The sequence below is a fragment of the Oncorhynchus clarkii genome, chromosome 19 (assembly GCF_045791955.1).
Source record: "Oncorhynchus clarkii lewisi isolate Uvic-CL-2024 chromosome 19, UVic_Ocla_1.0, whole genome shotgun sequence".
Classification (NCBI taxonomy): Eukaryota; Metazoa; Chordata; class Actinopteri; order Salmoniformes; family Salmonidae; genus Oncorhynchus; species Oncorhynchus clarkii.
This window is the reverse complement of record NC_092165.1, coordinates 21,657,895-21,683,062: the sequence shown is the minus strand read 5'-3', so window position 1 is coordinate 21,683,062 and position 25,168 is coordinate 21,657,895. Positions and strand designations below refer to the sequence as shown.

Sequence of the window (25,168 nt, the reverse complement as noted above, 5' to 3'; positions counted from 1 at the left end):
CCCATAATGACAAAGCAAAAACAGGTTTTTAGAATATATATTTTTTTATATATGTATTCACACCCTTTACTATGAGACTCAAAATTGAGCTCCGGTGCATCCTGTTTCCATTGATCATCCTTGAGATGTTTCTACAACTTGATTAGTGTCCATCTGTGGTAAATTCAGACATGGACATGATTTGGAAAGGCACACACCTGTATGTATAAGGTCCGACAGTTGACAGTGCATGTCAGAGCAAAAACCAAGCCATGAGCTTGAAGCAATTATCCGTAGAGCTGCGAAACAGGATTGTGTCAAGGCACAGATCTGGGGAAGGATTCCAAAAAATGTCTGCAGCATTGAAGGTCCCCAAGAACACAGTGGCCTCCATCATTCTTAAATGGAAGATGTTTGGAACCACCGAGACTCTTCCTAGAGCTGACTGCCCGGCCAAACTGAGCAATTGGGGGAGAAGGGCCTTGGTCAGGTAGGTGACCAAGAACCCGATGGTCACTCTGAAAGAGCTCCAGTGTTCCTCTGTGGAGATGGGTGAACCTTCCAGAAGGACAACCATCTCTGCAGCACTCCACCAATCAGGCCTTTATGGTAGAGTGGCCAGACGGAAGCCCCTCCTCAGTAAAAGGCACATGACAGCCTGCTTGGAGTTTTCCAAAAGGCCCCTAAAGGACTCTCAGACCATGAGAAACGAGATTCTGTGGTCTGATGAAACCAAGATTGAACTCCTTGGCCTGAATGCCAAGCATCACACCTCAAGGAAACCTGGCACCAGGTGAAGCATGGTGATGGCAGCATCATGCTGTGAGGATGTTTTTCAGTGGCAGGGATTGGGAGACTAGTCAGGATCGAGGGAAAGATGAACGGAGCAATGTACAGAGAGTTCCTTGATGAAAACCTGATTCAGAGCACTCAGGACCTCAGACTGGGATGAAGGTTTATCTTCCAACAGGACAACAATCTTAAGCACACAACCAAGACAACACAGAAGTTGCTTCGGGACAAGTCTCTGAATGTCCTTGAGTGGCCCATCCAGAGCCCGGACATGAACCCGATCGAACATCTCTGGAGAGACCTGAAAATAGCTGTGCAGCGACCCTCCCCATCCAACCTGACAGTGCTTGAGAGGATCTGCAAAGAAGAATGGGAGAAACTCCCCAAATAGCGTCACACCCAAGAAGACTCGAGGCTGTCATCGCTGCCAAAGGTGCTTCAAATAAGTACTGAGTAAAAGGTCTGAATACTTATGCAAATGTGATATTTCATTTGCAAACATTTAAAAAAAACAGTCTGCTTTTTCATTATGGGTTAATGTGTGTAGATTGTTGAGGGGTAAAAAAAAAAACTTAATCCAATTTAGAAGTAGTCAAGGGGTCTGAAAACTTTCTGTATTCTACATAGTTCTTCAATAATCACAAAAATAATTTAAAAAGCGCTTCCATCACTAGAGCTGTCATCATATTTCTCTACCCAAATAATGGCCTACAACTTTCTAATCATTACATCATTCAACTCAAAACATACTTCAGTCACACTGAAAGTTTTATATTATTTATAGTTTTTTTCCATTTGATAACAATAATTATCACAATGTTAATCAAATAATGTTTAAAAAGGTGCATATCTGCTTCAGACTCAAGAATGCCTAAACAAACCAAAGGCTTTAATGTTTCTTATTTATTGTCAGAAGCAGAACTCACAAATAACATTAACTCCAAAAAAATGAAGCTGTGAAGCCTTACAAGTCATGAGCAAGAAATATATATATTTTTTTAAATAGCAAAAGTCAATAAGCATTATAACTGTTAGCCTAAATAGCACATTATCATTTATGTTGGGGTAGTTGTCTTACAAGTTACAAGCAAGAAAGAAAAGTACGTCTACTGTCTCTAGCTTTAATGATAATTATCACAATTTTAATCAAATAATGTTTAAAAGGATCCTTTCTGCTTCAGACTCAAGCCTGCATGAACAAACCGAAGGCTTTAATGCTTCGGTTTATTTGATGGATCTTCCACCAGTCCAGTGGACTGGATTCACTGTCAGCATCAGGAGACTGAGGGTAGCAACTGAGTTCCCTTTCTACCAGCTGGATTTCAGTAAGACCTGTAGTAAGAAAGTTTTTTGAAAAAATGCCCAGTGACTTTCACTTTTTAGCTGGCAGTTGTGGTGAAGCAGCAGCAACATCTCCCTGTGCTGGGCTTGGGTTTTCATGTCCCTCATTGACCATCTCTGAGACAGCTCTTGCTTTTATGTGGCCCACCTCCTCCTCTATGATGTAATGTGTTTTAAACCGAGGGTCGACCAACGAGGCTAGTCCAGGAGGTCATATGTGGCTAGGTCATCATATGTCTCATTCAGATAGTCCATGACTATTGTTTTGATGGTTTGGGTGAGCTCTGTTTCACCGTCATCAGGTTTCATGACCTCTGTATTGAACAGGTGTAGTACTGGCTTCAAGTAAGACACACTGACATAAGACTCACCAGACAGAGTATCTGTAAATTCTAGGAGTGGGGTCAATGCCTGGTTGATGGACTCCAGAACATCTATATCTGTATAGGTGGGAGCTTAATGTCTTCTTGTCGCTGCACAAAACCTGTGAAATGGCTTTCTCCTGCTCCAGTACTCTTTGCACCATCTTTTGACGTGATCTCCGCCAGGTAGGGGACTCTGTCACCAACTTGTGCTGGGGTAGGCTGTGTTCTTTTTGAGCAACTGCCAGGCCTCTCTTCTTTTTCCACTAATAGGAAAAGGCACCTACCACTTTCTTACACACTCCAATTGCTCGATCCACCCGTTTGTCTCTACCCACTCTCTCTAAGAGAAATCAAGACATTTTAATAAAATGTTAAAATCACAATAATCACTTTTAATTATGTACAAATTTAATATTTAACTTGAATCAGTAGATGAAAATTTATATACAATATAAATAATTGACAAGGTTACTTACCAATGGCCAAGCGCAGACGATGTCCATAACATTGCAGTCCGGTCCATTAGTTGATTTGAGCGGCCTTCATTCGCACCACTATCCGCTGTTATGCAGACCTGTCTGTCTTGACAGAGTCCCCAGGAGGCGAGAGCGTCAATGAGCCCCTCTGCTATAGCTTCACCCATATGGTCTTCGGGAAAGTATGATGTTTGAAGGCATTTCTTTTGAAGATTCCACTCTTTGTCAACATAGTGGATAGTGAGGCTAATATAAGGCTCTGGCATGTGACTAGACCACAGATCGGTGGTAGTAGCAAAATACATCAAATCTGTCTTGAGCCGTTCCTCAACTTTTTACCTACATTCGGCGATTCAATTAAATTGAAAAGCCTCTTGAAACGTTCCTTCTCGACTGTGTTAATTGGTAGCATGTCCTTAGCGATGCAATGTATAATAGCATTTGTGATGTCTATGTGACTTTTTGATGTTTGCTCATAGGGTATAAATGCTGTCAGTGTTGACTGCTTTGGGTGAACATCCCTCGATTGGCTGGTGCTTGAGTGGCGTTTATCAATACCGTTGCATAAACAAACTTTCTGCATGTTCCAAATAGTGATTTTGCTTCAAAAAGGTGAAAAGGGTTTGTCGTATTACCAGACTTGGTAGCCACCGGTCTACGGCACAATTTGCGCCGAACATTGCTCTGCTCTTTGTCGGACTTCAAAAAGCCAAACCACTTCCAAATAACTGAAACAGTTGAACCCTTTTTATCAATAACGTCTTTGTTGGAAGCTGCTCCTTCTCTATCGCTATCACTGCCACTGTTCTCGCCAACATCACTCATTTTTCATGGGTAATAGTTACTACTCCATCACTCTAGGTGCTAAGTGGTTTTTAGTGGGCGTATACCTCTCCACGTGACAGTCGTGAAGAGGGCATGAGACTCCAGCCACCCTAGTCATAGACTGTTCTCTCTGCTACTCTATGGCAAGCGGTACCGGAGCGCCAAGTCTAGGTCCTGAACAGCTTCTACCCCCAAGCCATAAGAACATCTAATCTAATCAAATGGCTACCCAGACTATTTGTATTGCTACTCTGTTATTATCTATGCATAGTCACTTTAATAACTCTACCTACATGTACATATTACCTCAATTACCTTGACCAACCGGTGCCCCCGCACATTGACTATGTACCAGTATCCCTTGTATATAGCCTCGCTATTGTCATCTTACTGCTGCTCTTTAATTATTTGTTACTTTTATTTCTTATTTTCTGTAGGTATTTTTCTTAAAACTGCATTGACCACAATGCCCCTGACCAACAGGGGCTTGTAAGTAAGCATTTCACTGTAAGGTTGTATTCTGCGCATGTGACAAATACATTTGAATCACAGAGATACCGTGATGAGATTCTGAGGCCGATTGTCGTGTCATTCATCCGCCGCCGTCACCTCATGTTTCAGCATGATAATGTATGGCCCCAAATCGCAAGCATCTGTACACAATTCCTGGAAACTGAAAATGTCCCATGGCCTGCATACTCACCCGACATGTCACCAATTGAGCATGTTTGGAATGCTTTGGATTGACGTGCACAACAGTTCCCGCCAATATACAGAAACTTCACACAGCCATTGAAGAGTGGGAGAACATTCCACAGGCCACAATCAACAGCCTGATCAACTCTATGTGAAGGAGATGTGTCACACCAGATACTGACTGGTTTTCTGATCCACACCTCTACCTTTTTTATTTTCTTTAAGGTACCTGTGACCAAAAGATGCATATCTGTATTCTCAGGTCATGTGAAATCCATATATTAGTGCCTAATTTATTTATTTAAATGAACTGATTTCCTTATATGAACTGTAACTCAGTAAAGCCTTTGGAATTGTTGCATGTTGCGTTTATATTTTTGCTCAGTATATAACGCTGGAACCCTGGAATGAGTGAAGGGGACAGGGATTTTGAATGCCTTTAACAAACTGCCTCTCGACAACTATCAAATGGGCCATGAATGCATACACTACCATAAGGACATTGTGTGTGTGTGTGTGTGTGTGTGTGTGTGTGTGTGTGTGTGTGTGTGTGTGTGTGTGTGTGTGTGTGTGTGTGTGTGTGTGTGTGTGTGTGTGTGTGTGTGTGTGTTTTTTAAGGGGTTGCATGGGTTGTGTTAATTAGGGCACGCAACAGAAAGTGTTTCAAAATGTTTCACAATGGAATTTGAAAATGAACGTTACTTATTGGAGAAGGCAAGGCAGTTCCTCCCTATTTCAGTTTGTTTATTCCATTTTGTGCCTAATCAACACAGCCTCAACATACCCATAGACTTAGTAATTGCGCTAACGCTATAAATTTCACACTGTAGCTACTGTACCTGGGAAGCAGGTGGCGAGGTGTTCCATCAGCGCCTCCTGGCTGACGGGCTTGCGAGCAGAGTTCATTGCTGAGATAGCCAGACACAGGATCTCCCCCAGTGGGATGAACTGGGACTGGCTGATAGGAGACATGCTGATGGGAGACACATCACCTGCAGTAGGGAGAAACAGACTAGTCAGTGAATGAACTGTGGGTCTCAGAGTAGGAGTGCTGATCTAGAATCAGGTCCCTCCTGTCCATAATAATCTTGTAATCACTATGATTTAAAAGGCAAAACTGATCAGCACTCCTACATAATATAGTCCCGGGATTCAGTAACTGACCGAATCTGAATTGTAGCAAAGCTCAGCAGTCTCCTCCCAGAACTAGTATCGCTTCATATGGTTATAATAGCGCTATTATTTTTAAGTAATGTCAATTAAAGTGGCACAAAGGTGATCATCTGTAAGGGAGATTGGGATAAATTGAGCTCCACTCTCCCCTATAAAATATCCCTGCCTTCTCTCACCACACATTTAGCCAGATCCCACCATATTAAAAAGCATGAGCCTTCAGAAACCCAAGCGTGAATACTCTGAGCCCGGTTTTAAGTGAACTAGTCCTCGCAAAGACAAGGGAGGTGTAACCAATCACAATGAAGTTCGGCATTCACCAGTTTTCAAAGCTCTCCAACGGTAATGCACACACATTCTCTCAAGCAGTTGTCTAAGGCACTGCAGCTCAGTGCTAGAGATGTCACTACAGACCCTGGTTCGATTCCAGGCTGTATCACAACCGGCCGTGATTGGGAGTCCCATAGGGTGGCACACAATTGGCACAGCGTCGTTAGGGTTTGGCCAGGGTAGGCCGTCATTGTAAATAAGAATTTGTTCTTAACTGACTTGCCTAGTTAAATAAAAGGTCAAATAAAAAGCCAACAAACACTTGGTTAACTTGCCTAAATAGATTTTAAATACATTAACGGCAACATAAATATATACATAATCCCATTTGCTATAGACTTTGGGATATATTAACCCGTTTTCAAAAGACACTACAGTTTTAAACTGTTTTTATGTACAGAGGGAGGAGACACGAAACTGCTCCCAGACTGAAGATTAGGCAGACCAACTTTCCAAATAGTGGAGAAGCACTCAAAACCCACTAGTTGTTCTTTCAAGGAAAATAATTTAAAAAAATTAAATCTGAAGACCTCTCGTATTGCCCACCTTACTACAGTTGCAGTAAATATTTGTATGAATTCGACAACAAGTAATAAATGGAAACTTGATTAATATCACACCTTTTTCTGAAGTGGATGGTTCCACCCACTACTCTGCCCGTGAACGGTGAAGTTCTTTGATATTTACATTGCGTTCGAGCAATGTTGATGGAAACTCTACATTTTCACGCGTATACAAAACATTGAGGACACCTGCTCTTTCCATGACGTAGACTGACCAAGATAATCCAGTTCAAAGCTATGATCCCTTATTGATGTAATTTGTTAAATCCACTTCAGTCAGTGTAAAAAATATATATATATATTTAATTTAACTAGGCAAGTCAGTTAAGAACAGATTCTTATTTACAATGAAGGCCATCCCCGGCCAAACCCGGACGACACTGGGTCAATTGTGCGCCGCCCATCCCAAGATGTGATGCAGCCTGGATTCAAACCAGGTGCTGCAGTGATCGCTTGCACTATGATGCAGTGTCTTAGACCACTGCGCCACTCGGAGCCAAATAAAGGGTGAAGGGAAGGAGACAGGTTACAGGTTAAAGAAGGGTTTTTAATCCTTGAGACAATTGAGACATGAATTGTGTATGTTTGAAATTCAGAGGGTGAATGGGCAAGACAAAATTGAAGTCAACTAGACAACTACTAGCACACAGCACAGATCCCCATGCATACCCCACAAGACAAGACACCAGAGGTCTCTTCACATTCCAAGTCCAGAACAGACTATGGGAGGCACACAGTACTACATAGAACCATGACTACATGGAACTCTATTCCACATGAGGTAACTGATGCAAGAAATAGAATCAGATTTAAAAACAGATAAAAATACACCTTATGGAACAGTGGGTACTGTGAAGAGACACACACGCACGGGTACAGACACAGGCATATGCACACAAACGCTAGCACACGCACTCAACACACATGTATATTGTAATATTGTTGTATGGTGGTATTATACATTTTGTATTGTAGATATATAGTGGTGTAATAATGTATTTTTATGTACTGTTTTCTATTTTGTTTTGTGTGTGATAGTGCCTTAATGTGTTTGGGCTCCAGGAACAGTACAGTGCCTTGCGAAAGTATTCGGCCCCCTTGAACTTTGCGACCTTTTGCCACATTTCAGGCTTCAAACATAAAGATATAAAACTGTATTTTTTGTGAAGAATCAACAACAAGTGGGACACAATCATGAAGTGGAACGACATTTATTGGATATTTAAAACTTTTTTAACAAATCAAAAACTGAAAAATTGGGCGTGCAAAATTATTCAGCCTTTCATACTTTGCTACTTTGTAGCGCCACCTTTTGCTGCGATTACAGCTGTAAGTCGCTTGGGGTATGTCTCTATCAGTTTTGCACATCGAGAGACTGACATTTTTTCCCATTCCTCCTTGCAAAACAGCTCGAGCTCAGTGAGGTTGGATGGAGAGCATTTGTGAACAGCAGTTTTCAGTTCTTTCCACAGATTCTCGATTGGATTCAGGTCTGGACTTTGACTTGGCCATTCTAACACCTGGATATGTTTATTTTTGAACCATTCCATTGTAGATGTTGCTTTATGTTTTGGATCATTGTCTTGTTGGAAGACAAATCTCCGTCCCAGTCTCAGGTCTTTTGCAGACTCCATCAGGTTTTCTTCTAGAATGGTCCTGTATTTGGCTCCATCCATCTTCCCATCAATTTTAACCATCTTCCCTGTCCCTGCTGAAGAAAAGCAGGCCCAAACCATGATGCTGCCACCACCATGTTTGACAGTGGGGATGGTGTGTTCAGGGTGATGAGCTGTGTTGCTTTTACGCCAAACATAACGTTTTGCATTGTTGCCAAAAAGTTTAATTTTGGTTTCATCTGACCTTCTTCCACATGTTTGGTGTGTCTCCCAGGTGGCTTGTGGCAAACTTTAAACGGCACTTTTATGGATATCTTTAAGAAATGGCTTTCTTTTTGCCACTCTTCCATAAAGGCCAGATTTGTGCAATATACGACTGATTGTTGTCCTATGGACAGAGTCTCCCACCTCAGCTGTAGATCTCTGCAGTTCATCCAGAGTGATCATGGGCCTCTAGGCTGCATCTCTGATCAGTCTTCTCCTTGTATGAGCTGAAAGTTTAGAGGGACGGCCAGGTCTTGGTAGATTTGCAGTGGTCTGATACTCCTTCCATTTCAATATTATCGCTTGCACAGTGCTCCTTGGGATGTTTAAAGCTTGGGAAATATTTTTGTATCCAAATCCGGCTTTAAACTTCTTCACAACAGTATCTCGGACCTGCCTGGTGTGTTCCTTGTTCTTCATGATGCTCTCTGCGCTTTTAACGGACCTCTGAGACTATCACAGTGCAGGTGCATTTATACGGAGACTTGATTACACACAGGTGGATTGTATTTATCATCATTAGTCATTTAGGTCAACATTGGATCATTCAGAGATCCTCACTGAACTTCTGGAGAGAGTTTGCTGCACTGAAAGTAAAGGGGCTGAATAATTTTGCACGCCCAATTTTTCAGTTTTTGATTTGTTAAAAAAGTTTGAAATATCCAATAAATGTTGTTCCACTTCATGATTGTGTCCCATTTGTTGTTGATTCTTCACAAAAAAATACAGTTTTATATCTTTATGTTTGAAGCCTGAAATGTGGCAAAAGGTTGCAAAGTTCAAGGGGGCCGAATACTTTCGCAAGGCACTGTAGCTGCTGCCTTGGTAGAAGCTAATGGGGATCCCTAATAAATACAAATAAATACAACTGGGGGAAGCATTGTAGTCAAAATGGGCCAGCATCCCTATGGAACGGTTTCGACAAATTGAGGATGTTCTGAGGGCAAAATGGAGGGATGCAACTCAACATTAGGAAGGTGTTCCTAATGTTTGTTATATATAGTGTACCAATAAATACTATTTATCCTTGGTGTTGCTCAGTATCAGCAGCCCAATTATATATTGGTAATGGACCAAATGCTTATGTGACTATAACCATGTTTCCATTCAACCATTTTTATGCGAGTCAAGTACGTGTCGGATAAAAAATATTTTTTACATCTCTATAGGCCTGACGGAAACACATTGTCAGTAAACTTCCCTAAATGTTGACAAAACAATATACATTCAACAGGGAAGAATAATGTTTTTGTCAGTGAAATAGATCATGCAACAATGGCAGTGGAAAAACTTTTTTTAAATTCTGTTGTTGATAGAATAACTGTCAAATAAACTACAGTCACGTGATGCTATGTGGTCCACTGACTATGACTTGGAAAAGAATGCAGTTTATTAGGCTACAGATTAAATAAATGATGATGAACTTTACATGGTGATGAAAGTGCACAGTGATGAGCTTGATACTAATTTCCAATAAATATCAAGGGTCTTCATTTGTATGCTTAATTTGTGTTTGGCTGCCAATTGAAAAAATAAATATTATGTTTCTGTTATCCACAATCTCAAAATGTACCCTCTGCACTATATTTGCGAGCTATAGGCAAGAGTGCATGTGCATTGGCAAATTTGCCATTTATCGCAAGGCTTTTTGTGGCAAAACCATTGACAGAATACAACATGGGATAGAAATACAAAACTTCTGTTTTTATTCAATAAATGAAAAGTTATAGGACAAAGTATTTTTTTTAAAGTATTTATTCATTACACACAGCTTGCTATTCGCAACAAGCCAGTTTGATGGAAACGCACCACTGCTGGTAAATGCACATATCTTTTTGTGGGTGGAAACCTAGCTAGTGACGAAAACTGGAAGAACAAAACTATTTTCACCATATTAGCTGAATTTCCATCCAATTGGCGACAGATCTTCAGGCTGAATATTTAGAAATCGGCATTAAACAATATGGGCTGTGCGTGATGATGTAGTGCGCATACAAATGTATTTTTCTGTTCAATTCCCACGTACCAAAAAGACCCCACCATGTCGAATGAACAAATTGTCGACATTTATAAAATTGTACCGGCATTTCCTGTTTCACAGCCTATTTTTTTCATGCTTCGGGTAATTCATCCACAAGAAATGGTTGGAAACCTGGTAATTGATGCTAACACAGTTCCAATGACTAAAACAGGGCAGTTAAGCTTGACATTCATTCATTTATTCTTGCCGGGCAGGACACCAGTGTTTCTATTATTCACCTGTCACATTTGACCAAATTTCCTTCATTTTTCAGATGCCATATAGAATTTACAGCTTCTCGTAAAAGCAAAACAACGTAACTTGTACAGTAACAACTGGGTTCTTGCATTGTCATTACTAAGAACATCAACAATGACAACTCCGCTGCCTGTATACAGTCCATGTTTGAAGAATGCAGAGAAGAGAGGGCTATTAGTGCTTCCATCTGTCAAGCTCCTCTCTGCTACCCTTTTATACAATCATCCTGAGGAAATCCTACAGAGGTTAGTCAGTGACGTCAGCATCTGGGATGGTCAGAATGAGGGTGATTATGTTTAGCCTAGTTCAGTACATCAAATCCTTTATTGATGTACTGTAACTTGAATATTTGAATGAGAGTTCGGAGTTGCACGTAACTGTAATTAGGATTTGGCCCGAAGTGAATAAGAGAGAAAGAGAGAAAGAGATATACAGTACCAGTTCCAGAGGCTTAAGAGGCGTCATCTTAGTGGCTGACTGATTTTCCACAACTCAAACAGCTGACTGGAGGCGGGGAACAAGGGCTTACTCACGCAGCCTCCTCCCTCTCCTCTATACATATTACTACAGAGAGGGCTGGCTAACACCACAGCACTACCATGGCCTCATTTCTCTACCCACGCCTCAAATGCAGCTGGGGCCCAGGTCCACACGGTCCTAGCCAAGAATTGAGCCAGAAATAACATTTAGCCTTCAGATGCTTTTGGGAAACCGGGCCCAGCTCTACTTCACAAAGATAAACAGACAGTCAAATGTTAGATTACAAGCACATCTGCTTCTGCATTGCTTACAGTGCCTTCAGAAAGTATTCATACCCCTTGACTTATTCAACATTTTATTGTGTTACAGCCTGAATTAAAAATGTATTCAATATTTATATTTACATAAGTATTCACACCCCAGAGTCAATACATATTATATTCACATTTGGCAGCAATTACAGCTGTGAGTCTTTCTGGGTAAGTCTTTAAGGGCTTTGCACACCTGGATTGTGAAATATTTGCACATTATTATTTATTAAATTCTTCAAGCTCTGTCAGGTTTTCACAGCCATTTTCAAGTCTTGCAATAGATTTTCAAGCCGATTTAAGTCAAAACTGTCATCTTGGTAAGCAATTTCAGTGTATATTTGGCCTTTTGATTTAGGTTATTGTCCTGCTGAAAGGTGAATTTGTCTCCCAATGTCTGTTGGAAAGCGGACTGAACCAGATTTTCCTTTAGGATTTTGCCTATGCTTAGCTCTATTCTGATTAAATACAATTATTGCACACAGAGTAAGTCCATGCAACTTAATATGTGACATGAACTTTTAGGCTTGCCATAACAAAGGGGTTGAATACTTTTTCACTCAAGACATATCAGCTTTTCATTTTTTATGGATTTATAAAAACATTTTAAAACATAATTGCACTTTGACATTATGGGGTATAGTGTGTAGGTTAGTGACACACAATCTCAATTTAATCGATTTCAAATTCAGGCTGTAACACAACTAAATGTGAAAAAAAGTGAAGGGGTGTGAATACTTTGAGGGCAATGTATTTTAATATTTATCATTGAATAGTTTCAGATTGTGGTTATTTTATGGCCTCTATGTATTATACCCAGCATGGCCATCTAAAGTACCTTGCCTGATCTTAAGTGTCCCCATCTTAAGTGTCTCCTCAATGATTTAAAAAGGAGTGGTCTGGTGTGAGAACAATAGTGGAATTCTATCCAGCCTATTCCTTCACCAGTCCAATGCTTTTAGATCCATGATGGGGAGTGTAGAAGTGCACACTTATGGAGAGAGGTATTGAAACGCAACCATAGAAAGGTATGCTTTGACCACTAGGGGCCCATCTGTGGAGGGTGGCGAATCGCAGGGGGTAAAGCAGTTGCTGCAGTCCGCGATGCTTGTTTATGGCTGAGAACTTGTGTTAAAATGTATGGATTGATATGCTACATAATTCCCCCAAAACCATCCATAGCAAAACATGATATTACTAGCCGTCTACTTAAACCTGTACCTTAGAGCCTGCTGCCCTATGTACATAGACATGGACCACTAGTCACTTTAATAATGTTACATACTGTTTTACTCATTTCCCACAATAACATGTGCTAAATATGTACACTACCGTTCAAAAGTTTGGGGTCACTTAGAAATGTCTTGGTACACCAAAGCTAGCCTAGTACCTTATGATAAGCTGTAGACCACATCTACCAAGAGAGTTCTCATCTATATTGTTCGTAGCCGTCTATTTACCACCACAAACCGATGCTGGAACTACGACCGCACTCAACCAACTCTATAAGGCCATAAGCAAACAAGAAAATGCTCATCCAGAAGCGGATTACAAAAGGGAAACCCAGACACGAGCTGCCCAGTGACGCAGGCCTACCAGACAAGCTAAATGCCTTTTATGCTCACTTCGAGGCAAGCAACACTGAAGCATGCACGAGAGCACTAGCTGTTCTGTACGACTGTGTGATAACGCTCTCGGTGGCCGATGTGAGCAAGACCTTTAAACAGGTCAACATTCACAAAGCAGCAGGGCCAGATGGATTATCAGGATGTGTACTCAAAGCATGCGCGAACCAACTGGCAAGTGTCTTCACTGACATTTTCAACCTCTCCCTGACCGAGTCTGTAATACTCGGTCAAGCAAACCATCATAGTCCCTCTGCCCAAGGAAGCGAAGGTAACCTGCCTAAATGATTAAAGCCCCGTAGCACTCACGTTGGTAGCCATGAAGTGCTTTGAAAGGCTGGTCATGCCTCACATCAACAGCATCCTCCCGGATACCCTAGACCACTCCAATTCGCATAACGCCCCTTAACAACTTCTACCCCCAAGCCATAAGACTGCTGAACAATTGATCAAATGGCCACCCGGACTATTTACATTGGATCTGTTTGAGCGCTAAGCAAATTGGATTTGGTCCAGTATGCCTGGCATGCTGGCCTTGATGTAGGCCCTGACCAGCCTCTCGAAGCACTTCATGACGGGGCAATAGTAATTTGGGCACTGGGACGATGGCGGTCTCCCTGAAGCAAGTGGGGACTACAACAGGTTGGTCAGCACTGGTCAGCACTGGTCAGCATTGTAAGTATTCACTTTAAAAAATATACTTAAGAAATTAGCCCTTTTTCTCCCCAATTTCATTGATTATCAATTGTTAGTCTTTATTGTCTTGTCTCATCGCTACAACCCACGGGCTCGTGGGAGAGACGAAGGTTAAGAGATTAAGAGACGGTTAAGAGCCATGCATCCCCCGAAACACAACCCAAGCCGCACTGCTTCTTAACACAGCGCGCATCCAACCCGGAAGCCAGCCACACCAATGTGTCGGTGGAAACACCGTACGCCTAGCTCACCTGGTCAGCGTGCACTGCGCCTGGCTCGCCACAGGAGTCACTAGTGTGCGATGAGACAAGGATATCCCTCCCGGCCAAACCCCCATCTAACCTGGACAACGCTAGGCCAATTGTGTGTCGCCCCATGGACCACCCGGCCACGGCCGGGGCTGCGTCAGAGCCTGGGCTCGAACCCAGGGTCTCTGGTGGCACACTGCGATGCAGTGCCACTGCGCCACCTGGGAGGCCCCAGTATCCACTCTTTTTAGAGTTTTCCTCAGGTCAGCCACAGAGAGCGATACCTTTGGACTGAAAGCCTCTGAAAGTTATTGTCAGTCAGAGGATTAGAGGGTGAACCAGGCGGGAGATTGGAAACCAAATAGTCAATAATATTCTCTAGTGCCCGACGTGGGGTAGTGAAATTGCAACCAAAACAATTGCTGAGATGTTAATTTTCTAAATAATAGCTTGCTAGCACTGTAGCTTACTCTGGATAATTTGCAGTTCTGAAGAATGGATAGGGTGGTGGTTGTTTTTGAAAAATTACATCTATTCACAACCAATCAGCCAGCAGCAATATCCAAGCAGCGCACCACTCATACCTACTCTTCAATATAAACTTCTCTAGGCTTTTAAGAACAACATGAGCGAAACCTGGCAGCTGAGGCTAGTATGAATGGGGTCAACTAGGCCACACAAAATTCTGGGTTAGAGGTGACATAGTTATGACCCAGATTTTGGTGTGAAAGGTAGGCCTCTTTCTACAACTAAAAAGGGGCTAGTATAGTTCTTATTTCCTCTATGATTTTGTGGACTTTTCAAATTCTGAATCAGCTAACAACAATCAGTTGACAGGGGTGAGAAACCCTGTCAAAGATATTCTTCTCTACAAATGTAAGTCTTACGAAAGGTCTGTGAGTAATGGTTGATTATCATATGTCACTTATTCAAATTCATCCCGTTACATGTCATTAATTATTCAAGAACAATCCAATGAGATTCGTAGTTGATCCCTAAAACATTCACCTACCTAATTGCTGGTTTGGCTTTCTGTTTCTACAGATCACCCATCTCCACCCACCAAGTGAGTACAGACTGACACAGGACGTCCATGGACATTGATTATTGGTTGAAATGAGGTTGGTCCACCCTGGCCTTTATTGGGTTGTTGATTTATGGGCTGGCCTTGATTTGGCCCAAAAATAGTTATCTATGTTTGGTCCATTTAGTCCCAAATGGACTGGCCTTGACTTGACCCATTGAACATGATCACTGTCAGTTCAAAAGCTTTTAAGTGCAATAATTCAAATTCCATAATTGAATCTCTCTAAAGTCGAAATTTTAAAAAGTTCACTTCATTCTTAAACTGGATGTCAATAGAAAGTCTGGCAGAGTTGTCATTATAACGTCTGTAAAATACATATTTAAAACTATTTCACATAGAACTGAAAATGAACGTGACTTAAATGCCAGACATAGACGGCTTTTTATTGTATTGTCAACTATATTTTGCTTAGAGGACAGGAACCACCAGAAACTTGTTTGAATATTTTAGAAATGCATCCTTACTTCCTTGTTTTCTAGAGGTACACACAAATAAGTAAGTAAGGTGCCATCCTATTACTTTCACAGATCCAACCAATTCAGATCTGTGATTACTTCAAGGACGGTAGGAGCGAAGTATTCATACAGGTTCCAGTTGTCATTAATCCAGAGCATCCCAAACATGTTCAATGGATGACATGTCTGGGGAGTATGCAGGCCAAGGAAAAGTGGGACATTTTCAGCTTCCAGGAATTGTGTACAGATCCTTACGACATTAGGCCATAAATTATCATGTTGAAACATGTGATGGCGGCGGATGAATGGCATGACAATGGGCCTCAGGATCTCGTCACGGTATCTGTGCATTCAAACTGACATCGATAAAATGCTATTTTGTTTGTTGTTCGTAGTTCATGCCTGCTCATACCATAATCCCACAGCAACACGGGGCACTCTGTTCACAACGTTGATATCAGCGAACTGCTCGCCCACACGATGCCATACATGCTGTCTGCCATCTCCCCAGTGTAGTTGAAACCGGGATTCATCCTTGATTCATCTGCAACGTGCCAGTGGCCATCGAAGGTGAACATTTGCCCACTGAAGTCGGTTACGATGCCAAACTGCAGCCAGGTCAAGACTCTGGTAAGGACGATGAGCACGCAGATGAGCTTCCCTTAGAAATCCCTGCAGAAATGATTTGGTTGTACAAACCCACAGTTTCATCAGCTGTCCAGGTGGCTGGTCTCAGACGATCCCGCAGGTGAAGAAGCCGGATGTGGAGTTCTTGGGATGGCGTGATTACATGTGGTCTGCGGTTGTGGGGCTGTTTGGACGTACTGCCAAATTCTCTAAAACAACATTAGAGGCAGCTTATGGTAGAGAAATGAGCATTCAATTCTCTGGCAACAGCTCTGGTGGACATTCATGCAGTCAGCATGCCAATTGCACGCTTCCTCAAAACTTGAGACATCTGTGGCATTGTGTTGTGTGACAAAACTGCACATTTTAGAGTGGCCTTTTATTGTCCCCAGCACAAGGTGCACCTATGTAATGATCATGTTGTTTAATCAGCTTTTTGATATGCTACCCCTTTTAGGTGCATGGATTTTCTTGGCAAATGAGAGATGCTCACTAACAGGGATGTAAACACATTTGTGCACAACATTTGAGAGAAATAAGCTTTTTGGAACATTTCTGGGATCTTTTATTTCAGCTCATGAAACATTGGACCAACACTTCACATGTTGCGTTTTTATTTTTGTTCAGTATAGGTCGCTGATCTTGGCTAATAAATTAGCTAGCTTGTCAAGCAAGGGGACCATGTAGCTAGTTAGTCTGTGATGAAACATTACAATTTAAACAAGTCACGCCAATGAAAATCAAACTCCCAGCTTAGAATATTTTATATTTCATGCCAAAACATCTCAAAAATGAATTGTATTGCACAACAATGACTTGGTTTTAAATTACTTTGGGATGACTTCTATATTAAATTTAAAATATGCTAAACGGGGGAGGATAAACAAAAACAACGTGTGGATCGTAAATCCTTGTACAGACTGCTTTAAAGGTAAGGAAACAAAACAACTAAATATGCAATTTAGCTGAAATGTCCCTTTAAAATGTACCACACTGTCATTAAAAACAGAGACCATAAACTACATTTTCACTTATACCCCAAATCACAGTCCTATCTGACACTTCACACAACAATACTAGATGGACAAGCATCTCACAGAAACATGCATGACATATGGATATGCAGATCCCTTACGGCTCAACCCATGAATCAAGGGGAAAGAAAAACCTGTGATAAGAGGGTTTCAAAGATTTAGCTCCAACAACATCCCATTGCTTCCCTTTTCAGCCATTGGTTGTATTAAATACTAATATTAACGTTCTAATTTATAAATAATCAACCGCCACGATGCAATATCCTTGCCTTGGACTATTCAATTCCAATATTGTCTTTACCCTTTAACTATGTTACTTCAACTTAAAAATAAATAAAAAAATCACATTACAGAACACAGACGCTCACAAACTACCCTTTGTTCTCACATATTCCATACCAATAGATACCCCCTAGTTGACTTGGTATCATGTTGTCTTGGAAGAAACCAAGACGTTACTAACCCTCACGTACAACTTTACACACGCTTGCCAACATCGGAGAAAATGGTGAGTTAGGGATGGTAGTGGTTGTGGTTGTTTTGGGGGTTGGTGTCAGACTCACCTGGCATTTGGTAGCCCTGTGGGGGGCCTGGTGAGATGTGGGGTGGAGGAGGGGGAGTGTGGTGGTGTTTCTGCTGGAGACGGAAGTCCTTCTCGCTCCGGGAGCGGGTGCGCTCTGACAGCCGCTCGGACAGGTCCGAACTGGGCCAGGCCCGCCGCAGGTTGGTGCTGCGGGTATTCTTCATAGCGACCCCAGGGGCAAGCGGCCTGCCACGGGGGCTACTACTGGGTTCGGGGGGAGGCCAACCTGAGGCTTAGTGCCTCCCCCACATCAGCAGGGTCGCCCCGTGCAATGGATCAGGCGAGAGACATGACGGAGGACCAGCGTGCACGCTTGCATACACACACACGCACGTTTAGTCATTCACATCCACAGGCAAGCTACTACCGCCGCCTCTCAATCCAGACTGCGGTGGATTGGCATCTGCTGCGTTTTCCCGGGCTGATCCATTGCGGCGGTGGTGGTTGCGCCAGGCATCACCCTTTTTTTATGTCAGCGATCAGTCCGAACCACCATTTGTAGCATCCCTGTTCGCATGCGTCGGGAGGCGCATTACGTAGCCGCTATGCTGCGGAAGGGGAGGGGATGGCAGGGGTAAGGATGAAGAAAATGGGGCATGGGAAGCAAGGAGGGAGGATGGCGAGGAGAGATGGAGGTGTGGGAAAGGAAGGTTGGAGGGGGTTGGTTCAGGTGAATGTCGTTTTTTGGGGGTGGAGGGGAATTGGGGGAGGGGTGGAGGGGAATTGGGGGAGGGGAGGGGAATTGGGGGAGGGGGTGGAGAGGGAATAGATGGGTAGAGAATCGGCAGTTTAGCTGTAGAGGCTGTTCTCCGACAATAGCTCAATTCACCATGGGAGCTATAGGCAGAAAACAAAAGAGCCCCCCTTTGAGGAAAAAAAAGAGAAATAATAGCGCCCTTTACCCTGACCTCCACTGAAAAACTCTACAGATTGCAGAGTGTAGCGGAGGCCAAATCCACCGCGCAAGACCCGCTCGTCCTCGACGACACCACACCTGGAAAGGGTGGGGAGAGAAAAAAAAGGCGCATAGAATGGAGCGCATATAAATAAAACAAATCCCAGAATAGATATCCTCCTCTCTCGTGAAAATCCAATACGAGAATCCAATCCTAAAAGGCTCGTTATATCATCCATTCATTCAACCAACAGAGCTGCAGCTAACTCCAGTCAACGGCCAATGTATTTCAACGCCAACCACCGCAGCTGCCGCTGCTCCCAGAACCTCAAGAAAGAGTGTGTGTGCGCGCGCGTGCCTGCCCACTGCGCGAGATTGTGCGTGTGTCTGTGTCTGGGTGACTGAGATGATGGGAGGGGTAGAGAGAGCGAGTGAGAGACCGAGGACAGACGTATAGCGGAGAAGAAAGAAAATAACAACATTCACACACACAAAGATGCAGCAACCACATGTGTCCTGCAAGCAATTTATTCCAGTTGGATAAAGGGACTAATGAAGAGAAAGCCTCTGGTTGAATGTTTTTTTTTAACCAACCCCTCTCTCGTTCTCTCCCTCCCTCTCTAACTCTCTCTCCCTCTCAGCTGTGCAGCGCCACTGCAGGAAAGGGGGCAGGATAAGCATGAGACCCTCTCCCTCTCTTCCCCTCTTGAGACATGTCCCATGCTAATTGAAGAACTGTCCTGCATTACATGCAAACTGAACAACCCCCAAAGCTTGGCTCCACCCCCAGCTTCTGGCCCAGCCTATGAAAGCTCTGCTACTAGATTGACAGAGAAAGTGCTAAAATTGTTAGCACCTCTATATCACCACTGTATAACAATGAATGGTATTAAAAAATACAACAGAAACACCATCAAGGATTTGCTTCATCCATATTCACATCGATTTCACATTTCTTATTTCTATTCAAATCATTAAATGTTTTAAACACTTTCCTTCAAAAGTCATGCTTAGGACTTCTTTCCCCTATTCCCACTTGTAAGTGACACTGAAGACAACTTAAAGGGGTCCCATCTTGATCATACAGTAAGACCTTATCTACATTTATCTAGTCTACAGAATACCATTTTTTTGTGTTTAATAAATGTCGTAGTTCAACAACAACATTTGGTAGACCAGTCAGTCCTTAACTGAGGTTTGTATCTTTGAGGTGATAGTGATTAGAGGCATGAGGATACGCAGCTTCCCCCCACCCACAAAGACCCCATACACACTCAGGTTGAACAACTGAGGTACAACTGATATTTTTGTGACACAATGGAGAGTTTGTCTACACACAAAATGTTTACACAACCATTGTGCAGTGTCTCCACAACACTTGTGTAATTAGATCAGACAAACTCTGTTGTATCACAACAGTTGTGCCAGATGTGTTGTACATCAGTTGTACAACTTGAGTATGTACAGAGCCAAATGTCTTTAATCCCTTTCCCCTCAAAATTGAATTTTTTTTGTATTTCAAGGATCTTAATAATTAATGGCAGAGATGAACTAATGAGATCACAGAGGCTTCTACACACACACACACACACACACACACACACACACACACACCTAATTAGATGAAACTTTTTGGGGGGCGAATTCAATGTAACATTGCTATTACCAGGCATCATCCTCCATGACTCCTAGCGTGAACTCTTGACTATTCTGAAAATTATAGGACTAAAACCACATGCAATGACTTGCAATAAACTTAATTCAGCACCAATGATTATATTTAATCACAATTGTAAACCAATATGTTATTTATGCAAAAAAAAATAAACAAACTCAAAATAACATGCATGAATTTGGTTTTACCTTTCCAAATGTCAGGGGCACACATGGCATTCAGACGTTTTTATCTCAATATCAAATCATTTCTGGGTAACAATTAAGTGCTTTACTGTTATTTTCCTTAAAATGGTCAAAAATAAACAAAAAACACACAAAAAAACTATTTCGCAAGCAAGAATTTTGCTTGGACTGTCTGGGAGTGGTCCTTAAGAGTGATTGACCTAACTGCGCTCATAAAATGATGGGTTCAACTGGAGTTCTTCTAAAATCCTCAAAGATCCCCAAAGAACCTTAGGGTTCTTCGCAATGAAAAACAGCCCCAAACAGTTCTTCAAAGAACTTCTTAGGAGGTGGGGTTCATCGAGGAACCCTCATATTTCCTGAACTATATTCTGTCTCATATATTGTATATTGTTTCACTTTTGTGAGAATGAACTAGCTAATGTTAGCTTCGTTGACGTTAGCTAGCTAAGTTAGCTGGCTAATCAACTAAGTAACATTAACTAACTAACGACAGTGACCTGTCCAGACGAGATGTTACAACGAACTGAATCGGTCAATGGAGGGCTTCCTCTTTATATAGCCTGCTACAGCATGCAATACTATTAACTCACAAGGGGGCATAACATTACATGTACAATACTATCCCATTTTGGAAACGTTACATGTATAAAATATTGAACAATGTGTACAAAGATCGCTTTAAATCTGATATTAGGCCTGTAATGGCAGTACTTTTACTGTATGGCAATACTGTATTGGCGAGTGCTTTCTCCAATATGTTCTATTTTGCATTAAATTGTATGTCGATGCCATTTATCTTTCAATATTTATTTAATATATACACTAGCGTTCAAAACTTTGGGGTCACTTAGAAATGTACTTGTTTTTGAAAGAAAAGCAAAAAAAATTGTCCATTAAAATAACATCAAATTGATCAGAAATACAGTGTAGACATTGCTAATGTTGTAAATGACTATTGTAGCTGTAAATAGCAGATTTTTTAATGGAATATCTACATAGGCGTACAGAGGCCCATTATCAGCAACCAGATAGGAGTCGCCTCTTCACTGTTGACTAGCGTGCTAGCGTAGTGGCGGCTTCCCTGTTCCATCTACTGCTGCCCCCTGGACACTATGATCACTTGGCTACATAGCTGATGCCTGCTGGACTGTCCATAAATCACGGTCCTCCATTCTGTTTATTTATGTTTTATCTGTCGGCCCCAGCCGCGAACTCAGGCTCTGTGTGTAGTTAATCCGACCTAGTCATCGCCATTTTACCTGCTGTTGTTGTGTTAGCTGACTAGCTGTTGTTGTCTCACCTGTTGTTTTAGCAAGCTCTCCCAATCAAGACCTGCGATTACTTTATGCCTTGCTGTATGTCTCTCTCAAAAATCAATATGCCTTGTATACTGTTGTTCAGGTTAGTTATCATTGTTTTAGTTTACAATGGAGCCCCTAGTTCCACTCCTCACACCTCTGATACCTCCTTTGTCCCACCTCCCACACATGCAGTGACCTCACCCATTATAGCCAGCATATCCAGAGATACAACCTCTCTTATCATCACCCAGTGCCTGGGCGTACCTCCGCTGTTCCCGCAACCCACCATACCCCTGTCTGCACATTATGCCCTGAATATATTCTACCACGCCCATAAATCTGCTCCTTTCATTCCTTGTCCCCAACGCTCTAGGCGGCCAGTTTTGATAGCCTTTAGCCGCACCCTCATCCTACTCCTCCTCTGTTCCTCGGGTGATGTGGAGGTAAACCCAGGCCCTGCATGTCCCCAGGCACCCTCATTTGTTGACTTCTGTGATCGAAAAAGCCTTGGCTTCATGCATGTCAACATCAGAAGCCTCCTCCCTAAGTTTGTTTTACTCACTGCTTTAGCACACTCTGCCAACCCTGATGTCCTTGCTGTGTCTGAATCCTGGCTTAGGAAGGCCACCAAAAATTCTGAGATTTCCATATCCAACTATAACACTTTCCGTCAAGATAGAACTGCCAAAGGGGGAGGAGTTGCAATCTACTTCAGAGATAGCCTGCAAAGTTATGTCATACTTTCCAGGTCTATACCCAAACAGTTCGAACTTCTAATTAAAAAAATTAATCTCTCCAGAAATAAGTCTCTCACTGTTGCTGCCTGCTACCGACCCCCCTCAGCTCCCAGCTGTGCCCTGGACACCATCTGTGAATTGATCGCCCCCCATCTAGCTTCAGAGTTTGTTCTGTTAGGTGACCTAAACTGGGATATGCTTAACACCCCGGCAGTCCTCTAAGCTAGATGCTCTCAATCTCACACAAATCATCAAGAAACCCACCAGGTACAACCCTAAATCCCATTCCCTGATCCACCTCTACGCAGACTACACCATTCTGTATACTTCTGGCCCTTCCTTGGACACTGTGCTATCTAACCTCCAAACGAGCTTCAATGCCGTACAACACTCCTTCCGTGGCCTCCAACTGTAAAACCAAATGCATGCTTTTCAACCATTCGCTGCCTGCACCCGCACGCCCGACTAGCATCACCACCCTGGATGGTTCCGACCTAGAATATGTGGACATCTATAAGTACCTAGGTGTCTGGCTAGACTGCAAACATCTCCAATCCAAAATCAAATCTAGAATCGGCTTTCTATTTTGCAACAAAGCCCCCTTCACTCACGCCGCTAAACTTACCCTAGTAAAACTGACTATCCTACCGATCCTCGACTTCGGCGATGTCATCTACAAAATAGCTTCCAATACTCTACTCAGCAAAGTGGATGCAGTTTATCACAGTGCCATCCGTTTTGTTACTAAAGCACCTTATACCACCCACCACTGCAACCTGTATGCTCTAGTCGGCTGGCCCTCGCTACATGTTTGTCGCCAGACCCACTGGCTCCAGGTCACCTACAAGTCTATGCTAGGTAAAGCTCCGCCCTATCTCAGTTCACTGGTCACGATGGCAACACCCACCCGTAGCATGCGCTCCAGCAGGTGTATCTCACCGATCGCAAAAATCTCTGAAGTTGGAGACTTTTATCTCCCTCACCAACTTTAAACATCTGCTATCTGAGCAGCTAACCGATCGCTGCAGCTGTACATAGTCCATCGGTATATAGCCCACCCAATTTACCTACCTCATCCCCATACTGTTTTTATTTGATTTACTTTTCTGCTCTTTTGCACACCAGTATCTCTACCTGCACATGTTCATCTGATCATTTATCACTCCAGTGTTAATCAGCTAAATTGTAATTATTCACTCCTATGGCCTATTTATTGCCTACCTCCTCATGCCTTTTGCAGACAATGTATATAGATAATTTTTTTCTACTATGTTATTGACTTGTTTATTGTTTATATTTTACTCCATGTGTAACTCTGTGTTGTTGTCTGTTCTTGGCCAGGTCGCAGTTGCAAATGAGAACTTGTTCTCAACTAGCCTACCTGGTTAAATAAAGGTGAAATAAAATAAAAAATAAAGTAAATAAAAATCTGCCAAGATTGCCCTTTTTGGCTCTTGCCAATTTGCATCCTCCCGCATGTCCACAACATAGGATAACATCAAAGGAAAAAATATTCATCTTTAGCAACGACGCTTATGCTGTGGGTAAGTAAACTAAACCAATATTTTGGCTAGTTATACAGTACATAAAGGGACACTATATATTATATTTATCTTGTGCCCCCAACTTTAAACACACTTTTGGACATGCATGAATTGTAAGTCAAGCAAACAGGTGACCCAGCTGGCAAAATATGGCACATTATGTACATTTCTTGTTGAAAGGACGTCATATAACCTGATCCTATAACCTGATCCTATAACCTGATCCAACAAGTCTCTGTTACAACCAGTTTTGCCTGTCGGGAAAGTTTGATACTCACCAATCTGATCTTCTTAAGGGTAGGACCCAATGACTGTATATATGAATGGTCAAAGCCATCGATCACGTGACACCATTCATTCCTTTCTGAAGACTCAATAGACATTGAAGCCAAATTAAGTAAATTAAGTCGGTTCAGATGGCATCTCATGGAGACATAAAATGTGCAGTTTGAGCTCCAGTAAGTGACGTTGCAGGGTAGCTCAGTGCTGCCACCTCTCATTGATTAGCAACTAAATTATCCTTATAACTTTTTCTGTTTGCAATTTTAAAATAATTAGGTTCAGGGACATACATTTGGTGTATTAAAAGCAATTATTGGTGCCATGATAATCTTCAAACCACTTTTTTATTTACACAAAGATTGTGTAAATATAGTGAATTTTTCCATTCACTATAATAGGGGATCCTGTTTTCTGCTAACAATGCCTGCAGTACCATGGTCAGCCTTGAACTCTGTGGCTTCAATGAGAGGAGGCAGTAGTTATCTCATGGTACGGCCACACAGATTTTGTGTCTGCAAATTCCGATTAAACCAATGTTTTTTTAATATGAGTCATCTGCTGCCAGATGAATGACACCAGAGACGATTGTCTATAAAATAGTCGCACAATATGTCTGCCTTAAAGTATGCAACTAGTCCCAAAAAAGTAGAGATGAGTTGACAGACAAAAAGGACCACAATGTACATCATATACGATTTTATCCGT

General features: G+C 42.2%; 1 protein-coding gene across 2 annotated transcripts in view; it reads right to left on the bottom strand.

The window, feature by feature from the left end:
- LOC139374924 (storkhead-box protein 2-like) overlaps positions 1 to 25,168 on the bottom strand; it is a 64,473-nt gene that overhangs the window by 22,791 nt on the left and 16,514 nt on the right. The window contains exons 1-2 of one of the 2 annotated variants that reach the window (XM_071116163.1): positions 17,822 to 19,076; positions 5,314 to 5,466 (exon numbers count right to left, since the gene is read on the bottom strand). In XM_071116163.1, coding sequence (XP_070972264.1) covers positions 5,314 to 5,466; positions 17,822 to 18,005 — 337 coding nt within the window. In that variant the 5' untranslated portion in view covers positions 18,006 to 19,076. Of the gene's footprint in view, positions 1 to 5,313; positions 5,467 to 17,821; positions 19,077 to 25,168 lie in introns of those variants that run through there. The other variant, XM_071116162.1, reaches the window with a different exon arrangement.